This window comes from Bison bison, unplaced genomic scaffold, assembly GCF_000754665.1.
Source record: "Bison bison bison isolate TAMUID 2011002044 unplaced genomic scaffold, Bison_UMD1.0 scf7180017864461, whole genome shotgun sequence".
NCBI classification, from domain to species: Eukaryota; Metazoa; Chordata; class Mammalia; order Artiodactyla; family Bovidae; genus Bison; species Bison bison.
In genome coordinates, this window is record NW_011495023.1 from 357,039 (window position 1) to 367,638 (window position 10,600).

The following is a 10,600-nucleotide window of genomic DNA, read 5'->3' on the forward strand; positions in this document are numbered from 1 at the left end:
CACCCTTACGGCAGAAAGTGAAGAACTAAAGAGCCTCTTGATGAAAAGTGAAAGAGGAGAGTGAAAAAGCTGGCTTAAAACTCAACATTCAGAAAACTAAGATCATGGCATCCAGTCCCATCACTTCATGGCAAATAGATGGGGAAACAATGGAAACAGCGACAGACTTTATTTTCTTGGGCTCCAAAATCACTGTAGATGGTGACTGTAGCCATGAAATTAAAAGACACTTGCCCCTTGGAAGAAAAGTTATGACCAACCTAGACAGCATATTAAAAAGCAGAGATATTGCTTTGCTGACAAAGGTCTGTCTAGTCAAAGCTATGGTTTTTCCAGTAGTCATGTATGGATGTGAGAGTTGGACTGTAAAGAAAGCTGAGCACCGAAGAATTGATGTTTTTGAACTGTGATGTTGGAGAAGACTCTTGAGAGTCCTCTGGACCACAAGGAGATCCAACCAGTCCATCCTAAAGGAAATCAGTCCTGAATATTCATTGGCAGGACTGATGCGGAAGCTGAAACTCCAATACTCGGATGCGAAGAACCGACTCATTGGAAAAGACCCTGATGCTGGGAAAGATTGAAGGCAGGAGGAGAAGGGGACGACAGAGGATGAGATGGTTGGATGGCATCACCGACATGATGGACATGAGTTTGAGTAAACTCCGGGAGTTGGTGATGGACAGGGAAGCCTGGCGTCTTGCTGTCCATGGGGTCACAAAGAGTTGGACACAACTGAGCAACTGAACTGAACTGAACTAACCAGAAGACTCCTACTTATTATAGATTTTTATAAATTAGATCTACTTATAGGGTGTGAATCTTTTATATTGATCATTGTTTTTATTATTTTCAGATAAAAACATAGCCATATTTTTAAAAATTTGTTTCTTCATTATATTTTATGATCTTTTCTGTGTTAACCAAAGAAATATATACATATATACACACATAAAATTATGTGTGTGTATATATATATATATAGTACTGACAGGTGTGAAATAGCCATAAATTATGTTTTTAGAAGTGATTTGAATAAAAGAATGTCTACTTATACAGTAAAATATTAACTATTAAGCATCTTGGATATAATTTTAAAATTAGAAATGATTTGCCTATCAGAACTAATTATCATATAATGTGTAGAAAACTGACACAAAGTAATGTTAACGTGATCTGAACAAGTTCTTGACAAATGTTAATATTTAAATTACTGAATATTGGGAAAATCTAGGAGAGTAGATCATAACGCCTTTATTTAATAGTTCATTTCTGTGTCTTCTGAATTTGAAATTTTTTCAACCCCGTTAACACTTAGCTAGAGCTAATTGCTTATTTCTGTTCCCTTAACCATTATGTATATTACACTTCTAAAATGGCACTGAAGTATCTGTTTACACATTTTCCTTTTTAAAAGCAGAGGCTATGTCTTATTAATTTTTATATGCTTCCCAACTAACATAGTTCCTAACACATAGCTGACATAATGAATTGATAGATAAATAAATAAAAGTTACAGATTAAATTTTGAAAGTAAATAATAAATTAAGCAAGTTAAGCATTAAGCAAGTTCCCTATTTAAAGGAAGGGTTTTGATAAGTATTCACATGTAATGTCTATTTATAAGAACTCTGTATATTTTTTTATTTCTTTTAAATCATTCCATGACATGGATTTCCATGAATTAGAATTTGAGTTGAATGTTATATAAAGAAAAGGAAAACACTGTTCCTTTTTACTGCTTCTGCTTGAAATACAGAACCTCAAAAGAAATCTGGATGTTATAAATTATTAATATTGGAACGTACAATTTAAGGAACATACAGTTAAAATAAGCAGTCTATTACTGTATTTTCTCTAGGAATTCTGGGCACTGAAAATGATCTCAAAGCACAAACTCTTTCCTGCCTGGGTGTCCCAGTACCTTTCGAGACTCAAGAGGTAAAGTAACCTAATCTTACTTCTTGAAAGAGCATGTAATGTGTTACTTTAGCATCATCAACCCATCAGATTCCTCACTTCCTTTCCATTTTCCAACACTTCCTTCTAACCCCCGGGAAGTCTGCTCTGGATGAGGCGTGTCTGCTAACATCTCACCCACACTGAGAGCACCCCTCTGTTCACCTCAGCTCTGCTAACACCGCCCAAGGACCAACCCCCTCAAAGCCTTGAAGCTCTGGAGAGAGCACACCAGGATTTCATCCAGTGTCTCATAATTGTCCTCACATCTTCTACAATTGTCAGAAGTTGCTCTGCTTCATAACCATCACAATGAATCGGAAGCAACAAACAGCAAAGAGTATGCAGTTGTAGGTGGCACACGAAAAAGTTGAAGAGGGAGACCACAGCATGCACAGAAGCAAATAGCCTTTCACAGTTTAATGACAGCTGAGGGTTTTCATAAAGCTGACCGTGAGTAACAAAGAACAAGTTATTTTCAGAAAACTGTGTTTAAGATAAAAATAGGTGCCAGGGAGTTTAAATTCTTTTTTTAAGACAAAATTATTTTTTTTAATTGGTAAAAATAAAACTTTTGGGCTTATCTCAAATAACTAAATCGGCTTCCCTGGTGGCTCATACAGCAAAAAATTTGTGGGCAATGTGGGAGGCCTGGGTTCATTCCCTGGGTTGGGAAGATCCCCTGGAGAAGGGAATGGCAACCCACTCCAGTGTTCTTGCCTGGAGAATCCCATAGAGAGAGGAGCCTGGCAGGCTACAAGACCATGAGGTTGCAGAGTAGGATACAACTGAGTGACTAAGCACAGCACAGCACAAATAACTAAATAAAGCATTATTTTATGTATTGTTTAATCAAACAGTATTTTCTGTCTTCCTTTCAGGTACTGATTCAGTGTAATTAAAACTTTTTCTTTTCAATATTTGTCTTGTGAAATAATATTCACCCTTTTGGAAAAATGATATGATTTGGGGAGACAGTGATTAATTCCGTCCTTTGTTCTGTTCATTTTTTAGTAACATCAGTGACTCAGATTCTGAAAGAAGAAAAAGAATGACAGGTAAGTAATCCTTTTGATTTTTTTCATCTTTAAAGATTCTTATATAAAAGTGATAAGCTTTGGAACCTGGGAAGTAATTACTTGAGGGAACTGAATTTGTTGTTTTGCTTTTAACTACAGTAACTTTAGATGAGTGTATTTTCATAGAGCTGAAGTGTCAAATAGAAGCCTTTCTGGTTTGAGCAGGTGACTTAGTTTGAGTATGATACCCCTGCTTTCAATACATTTGCCGATTGATGTTTAAATAATATGGTCTTCAAAGATGGTGGAGAGACAAGGAAGATGATGTGGTTTATGGCAGAAAGAACACGAGTTTTAGAATCTGACAGATGACTCTCATCTTGCCACTTTTTTTGCTGTATAATATAAAGTTTCAATGCTCTCAGCTATTTTTAAAGGGGGCATATTTTGTAGGAATGTTGTAATCGTGAGTAATAATATTTGTAAGTTATCTTGTTACAGTGCCTGGGCCTTAATACACATCCACTAAATGACGGAGCTAAAAAAAAAAATCACCTTTATATACTGCTTTCAGTTTACCATGCAACATCATGCTTGGTAAAAGAAATGGAAGAAAAAAATGGAAGTTAGTTCTTTCTGCACTGTGGGCTCTAAAGGATCAAATAAGTTAAGACAGAAGGACTCCAGTCCTGGAGAGGAGAGCTAGTAAGTTGGTATCATCAGGGCGGCTGATCCATGTGGATGAAATAAGGGGATGCTAATATCCCACATTAAGTTAGTGGATGAGATTGCTTCTTGACTCAGGACATCATTGTAGAAATAAAAGCAAGCAGAGTTTTTACAAGGAAGTGAATAACCTATTTGGGGCTCAGCATGGGTTCAGTTGCCAGGCACTTATGTACATTGATGCAGTCATACAGAATTTATAGGGAAGCTCAGTATGGATACTCTCAGCAATTAAGAGAAAAAAAGAAATTGAAAGAAGAAAATATGCCTGACAGGGAGGCCTGGCGTGCTGCGGTTCATGAGGTCACAAAGAGTCAAACACGACTGAGCGACTGAACTGACTGACTTTAGGATTTGGATTTGTTTGGTCATGACAGGATGGATGAGATGGTAAAATGAAAGATATTTAAGTGAATTCAAGGCTGCAGCTTTGAGTAAAAGAAATAATTAAGTGTTGAACAGTGTACTCTTAATTTCCACAATGAGCAATGGTCAAGTTCCAGACCAGATTTTACAAATGTATGGAATTAGGTAGCTCTTCAAAGAATTCTATAAGCAGATCTACAATTTTCTGATTTCAGATAGTTTGTATGTGTATAATTTGATCCAAGCTACTTCTGTTTGCAGCTGCAAGTCCTAGTATATTTTAACAGTATTCCATTGCCAGGTTTCTATAGTGTTAAGATTGTCAGACTTTAAATTGGGTGAGCTAATTTAAGATAACTACTTTTAAGATAACTACAAGATAACTACTCCCTCTGCCTAAGCTGACTGCGTCCACAATTTTCTTTGCATGCCAATTTCCTTTTCATCTATGGACTGTATATATTTATTGTATGTATGTGTTCTTATTTTAAAAGGGTTCTCTATGAATTCTTTATGTTTTTATGTATTCTTTAAAATTTGGAAAATGCAAATTTGTAGAAAGAATAAAAATACTTCCATCACTCAAGCACAACTGCTATTCACTCTTTGATGCATTTCCTTCTGGTCTCTCTTTTTCTGTGTGTATTGATTATGAGAAAATATTGTAGTAATCATATTATGGTATAATTTTAGATCTTTTTTAACTAAAAATAAACATTTTTCTTACTTCACCCTTTATAATGTAACATTTTTAGTGACTGCATAATGTATCTTTGAAAGGATGTGTATTGTTTCACTTCAGTTCAGTTCAGTCGCTCAGTCGTGTCCGACTCTTTGCGACCCCATGAACCACAGCACACCAGGCCTCCCTGTCCATCACTAACTCCCGGAGTCCACCCAAACCCATGTCCATTGAGTCAGTGATGCCATCTAACCATCTCATCCTCTGTCGTCCCCTTTTCCTCCTGCCCTCAATCTTTCCCAGCATCAGGGTCTTTTCAAATGAGTCAGCTCTTCACATCAGGTGGCCAAAGTAATGGAGTTTCAGTTTCAACATCAGTCCTACCAATGAACACGCAGGACTGATCTCCTTCAGGATGGACTGGTTGGATCTCCTTACAGTCCAAGGGACTCTCAAGAGTCTTCTCCAACACCACAGTTCAAAAGCATCAATTCTTCGGCGCTCAGCCTTCTTTATAGTCCAACTCTCACATCCATACATGACCACTGGAAAAACCATAGCCTGGACTAGACGGACCTTTGTTGACAAAGTAATGTCTCTGCTTTTTAATATGCTGTCTAGGTTGGTCATAACTTTCCTTCCAAGGAGTAAGTGTCTTTTAATTTCATGGCTGCAGTCACCATCTGCAGTGATTTTGGAGCCCAGAAAAATAAAGTCAGCCACTGTTTCCCCATCTACTTGCCATGAAGTGATGGGACCGGTCTAAGATGCCATGGTCTTAGTTTTCTGAATGTTGAACTTTTTAAGGCAACTTTTTCATTCTCCTCTTTCACTTCTTCTTCACTTTCTGCCATAGGGGTAGTGTCATGTGTATATCTGAGGTTATTGATATTTCTCCTGGCAATCTTGAGTCCAGCTTGTGCTTCCTCCAGCCCGGAATTTCTCATGATGTACTTTGCATATAAGTTAAATAAGCAGGGTGACAATATATAGCCTTGACGAAGTCCTCTTCCTTTTTGGAACCAGTCTGTTGTTCCATGTCCAGTTCTAACTGTTGCTTCCTGATCTGCATACAGGTTTCTCAAGAGGCAGGTCAGGTGGTCTGGTATTCCCATCTCTTTCAGAATTTTCCACAGTTTGTTGTGATTCACACAGTCAAAGGCTTTGGCGTAGTCAATAAAGCAGAAATAGATGTTTCTCTGGAACTCTCTTGCTTTTTTGATGATCCAGGGATGTTGGCAGTTTGTTGTTTCACTTAGTTCCCTATTAATAGGTATCTATGTTGCTTCTCGGAGAAGGCAATGGCAGCCCACTCCAGTACTCTTGCCTGGAAAATCCCATGGATGGAGGATCCTGGAAGGCTGCAGTCCATGGGGTGGCTGAGGTTCGGACACGACTGAAGTGACTTAGCAGCAGCAGCAGCATGTTGCTTCTAATTTTCCATAATATAAATAATGCTTTTGAATGTTTAAATTTGTTTCCAAAGACTACATTCCTAGAGAAATAGGATTACTTGGGTCACAGGGAAGTTCTGTTTCAGAAGTTGTTTTCCAATTTAGATTATCTGTCATGTCTTGGCAGATATTTAAAACCAAGTTGAAATGGAATTTGTATGTTCTATCCATTCAAGTAACTCAGAAGAATGCTGTTGAGAATCACAAAATGGTGATATCAGGAGTCCTCTCTGAATTCCCATTATGCCACTGGGGAAAAACTTGCCTCCTCTCCACCCACTTGATAAATTATTTTGGAAAAGGTTCACCTCAAATAAAGACATAGTTTCTGCAGTGTCCCAGTATTATAATACTTTTTAGTATGAAAAATGCATGGTTACTGTAAAAAATATAAATTTACAGAGACTTTTGCTTGCATGTAACCCATCCTGTTTGTCATTGGCAACATCAGCATTAAACAGTCTTAGAGTCAGACCTTAATTCTGTTTGAAGATGTTAAAAGCAACAAATTTTTTCCTTTCTTCATGTGGGCTACAGGATGAATTTGCTACTTTCTCTGCACTGTATAAAATGCTTAGTGAACTGAACATGGTGAAGAACCAAATCGAAGAAGCACTGAGAAGATAAACCATAATATTGTTCATAATGCTAAACAAAGGTTTTTCTGTGCCACAAGGTCAGAATACTGTGCATTGTTTGTAAACAATCAGAATTGACTGACACTGATCATTGTTCTCATTTGGGCCTTCCAGCAAAGTTCTTAAAGGTTATCTCATTTCAGTGGTAATTTCTTGTGGCCTGTGTGGACTTAGTAATCATTGTTCCACGATGCACCTCTCCCTCTTTGTTTAAGCTGTTAATCCTAGATATGTGCTGAAGAACTGGATGGCAGAATCCGCAGTGCAAAAAGCAGAAAGGAATGATTTTTCAGAGGTAAGGTCGTTGACTTTTCTGGACTTATTTTTTTTCATTTTTAAATGTATCATCTTTTAAACACACTTATTTTTTTTTCTTTGCAGACTTACTAACCACATCATTGCTAGCACTAGCTTCCCAGGATTCTCATTGCCTGGTCTCTCTTTCTGTTTTCAGTGGAGCATTTTCTTGTATTTCAAAATTTATTCTTTAATGTGTTTAAAAATTTTAATATTCATTTGATATCACATACCTACATTATTTGAACTCCTGAGGGTCTGGGTCTGCTATTCACTATTCACGTTGGGGGTTTTGGATTTTAGTCTCAGAAATCTGGTGAAGCCTGATTTGAGCATCTCTCCAAAGGGAGTTAGGTTTTGTTTTCACCAGGCTTCCATGGCTCTAGTGACCTGGGTCCACTGAAATGAGTCTTGACATCCATGAAGATGAAGGTACCATCTACACTCTTCAGCTTGGATGAATCTCACATATAATATTAGCAAAATAACCAAAGGAATACATATAATGTGTCACCACCCCAATTTCACGTAACACATGTAAAATCATATGTTTTTAGTGATACATGCATATATAATAGAAGTAACAAAAATGAAGAGAGATCATAACGTCACCTTTGGACGGTGGTTGCTTAGCAACAAGGAGGAAGTTTGGGTTAGGGAAGGAGACTCAGGGCTTGAGCCATATGGGAAGCATTTTATTTCTGAAGCTGAGTAGAGGGCACACAGGTGTTTATCATTCTGTATACCTTCTGTGTCTTAAATATTTCCTAATTGTTTAAAAATGCATCACACACAATGTATTTTTTGGAAGAGGAATGGGCCTGGCACTCGTGCTGTCGCTCTTTGGGCCTGCAGACACTGGTGATGGTCACGGCCCTCTCCTGCCCACATGGGTCACAGCCTCAGAATCTTCATCACAGCGTACTGGGTAGCCACCACAACTCACCAGAGCCGGCATGACAGAACTGTTCTTGCCATTTCTGATGTGGAGCTTGCATTAACTTTTCATTTCAGTAGTTCAATTAGCCTGACAAAATACAGGTTTTCATCTTAGAAAATAAAATATTTTAAAGTGTAACCTTCTTAGAGTATTAGGGAGAAACAAAGAGAAAGGAGTTGTCGGTATTATCTTTAGATAAATCAGTCTAAGCTGGGGAACTAAACAGTGTTTAATAAGGTGTTTTGTTGACTTGTTTTGCCTTCCTTCCCTCTCTTTTGTTCACTCCCTCTTTTCTCTCTCTCCTCAAAATTATATTTAAGTAAGGATGCAGTGTCCACCGTGGGAGGGGAGGTGTCTTCCTAGGTTCAAGTAAACATTCAGCGTCCTAAGATTATTACAGGCTGCTCTTGGCCCTACTTGATTCAGAAAGACATAGGACAGAAGCACAGCTTACCAGCAGGCACCAGCAGGCTCCTCTTTGCAGTTCTCGCAGTGTCCCCACAGGCAGGCAGGGACAGTGGTAAAGCTCGGGTGCAGGAGGACACGATCCACGCTGGGAAGACGCAGGGGTGGCCCTGGCTGAAAAGTCGCATGTTCCACATAAACCAGTGGCTCCTATAACTCCATGGGCATAGTTTCCAATATCCCCGCAGAGACCTGCCTTATCCCACACGTCCTCACACTCAAGGAAGCCCGGCGTTCTCTCAGGTGTTTACAGTTCTCCCAGGCCAAGTGTTGTCAGTCATGAGCCATGTTGTAAGGTGATACAGTGGACAAACCACTTAGCAGGTTATTAGGAAACAGACCCAGAAAGTTAACCAAGGGTTAAATTCTCATTGCAGGAAAAGAAAAAGATTCTGTCAAACCTTTAGACCTATAACCCTTGACACATACCTCTTGTGTTTACCTTTCTGCATCAAACATTTCTTGAGAATCCACTCTCTGCAAGGTGCTGTGGAAAAGTATAAACATATATTCAGTTCAGTTCACTTCAGTCGCTCAGTCGTGTCCGACTCTTTGCGACCCCATAAATCGCAGCACACCAGGCCTCTCTGTCCATCACCAACTCCCGGAGTTCACCCAGACTCACGTCCATCAAGTCAGTGATGCCATCCAGCCATCTCATCCTCTGTCGTCCCCTTCTCCTCCTGCCCTCATCCCTCCTAGCATCAGAGTCTTTTCCAATGAGTCAACTCTTCGCATGAGGTGGCCCAAGTACTGGAGTTTCAGCTTTAGCATCATTCCTTCCAAAGAAATCCCAGGGCTGATCTCCTTCAGAATGGACTGGTTGGATCTCCTTGCAGTCCAAGGGACTCTCAAGAGTCTTCTCTAACACCACAGTTCAAAAGCATCAGTTCTTCGGTGCTCAGCCTTCCTCACAGTCCAACTCTCAGATCCATACATGACCACAGGAAAAACCATAGCCTTGACTAGACGGACCTTTGTTGGCAAAGTAATGTCTCTGCTTTTGAATATGCTATCTAGGTTGGTCATAACTTTCCTTCCAAGGAGTAAGCATCTTTTAATTTCATGGCTGCAGTCACCATCTGCAGTGATTTTGGAGCCCAAAAAAATAGTCTGAAACTGTTTCCACTGTTTCTGCATCTATTTCCCATGAAGTGATGGGACGGGATGCCATGATCTTCGTTTTCTGAATGTTGAGCTTTAAGCCAACTTGTTCACTCTCCACTTTCACCTTCATCAAGAGGCTTTTTAGTTCCTCTTCACTTTATGCCATAAGGATGGTGTCATCTGCATATCTGAGGTTATTGATATTTCTCCCGGCAATCTTGATTCCAGCTTGTGTTTCTTCCAGTCCAGCGTTTCTCATGATGTACTCTGCATATAAGTTAAATAAGCAGGGTGACAATATATAGCCTTGACGTACTCCTTTTCCTATTTGGAACCAGTCTTTTGCCCCATGTCCAGTTCTAACTGTTGCTTCCTGACCTGCATACAAATTTCTCAAGAGGCAGGTCAGGTGGTCTGGTATTCCCATCTCTTACAGAATTTTCCACAGTTTATTGTGATCCACACAGTCAAAGGCTTTGGCATAGTCAATAAAGCAGAAATAGATGTTTTTCTGGAACTCTCTTGCTTTTTCAACGATCCAGCAGATGTTGGCAATTTGATCTCTGGTTCCTCTGCGTTTTCTAAAACCAGCTTGAACATCAGGAAGTTCACAGTTCACATATTGCTGAAGCATGGCTTGGAGAATTTTGAACATTACTTTACTAACGTGTGAGATGAGTGCAATTGTGCGGTAGTTTGAGCATTCTTTGGCATTGCCTTTCTTTGGGATTGGAATGAAAACTGACCTTTTCCAGTCCTGTGGCCACTGCTGAGTTTTCCAGATTTGCTAGCATATTGAGTGCAGCACTTTCACAGCATCATCTTTCAGGATTTGAAATAGCTCAACTGGAATTCCATCACCTCCACTAGCTTTGTTCGTAGTGATGCTTTCTAAGGCCCACTTGACTTCACATTCCAGGATATCTGGTTCTAGGTCAGTGATCACA

The 10,600-nt window shown here is 39.3% G+C and overlaps 1 protein-coding gene across 5 annotated transcripts in view; it reads left to right on the plus strand.

Annotated features, from left to right (window-relative positions):
* LOC105002977 (selenoprotein O-like) overlaps positions 1–10,600 on the plus strand; it is a 34,540-nt gene that overhangs the window by 21,445 nt on the left and 2,495 nt on the right. For 3 of the 5 annotated variants that reach the window (XM_010859845.1, XM_010859846.1, XM_010859849.1), the window contains exons 16-18: positions 1,862–1,941; positions 2,974–3,017; positions 7,060–7,139. In XM_010859845.1, the coding sequence (XP_010858147.1) occupies positions 1,862–1,941; positions 2,974–3,017; positions 7,060–7,139 (204 nt within the window). Of the gene's footprint in view, positions 1–1,861; positions 1,942–2,129; positions 2,537–2,973; positions 3,018–3,479; positions 4,497–7,059; positions 7,140–10,600 lie in introns of those variants that run through there. The other 2 variants (XM_010859847.1, XM_010859848.1) reach the window with 2 other exon arrangements.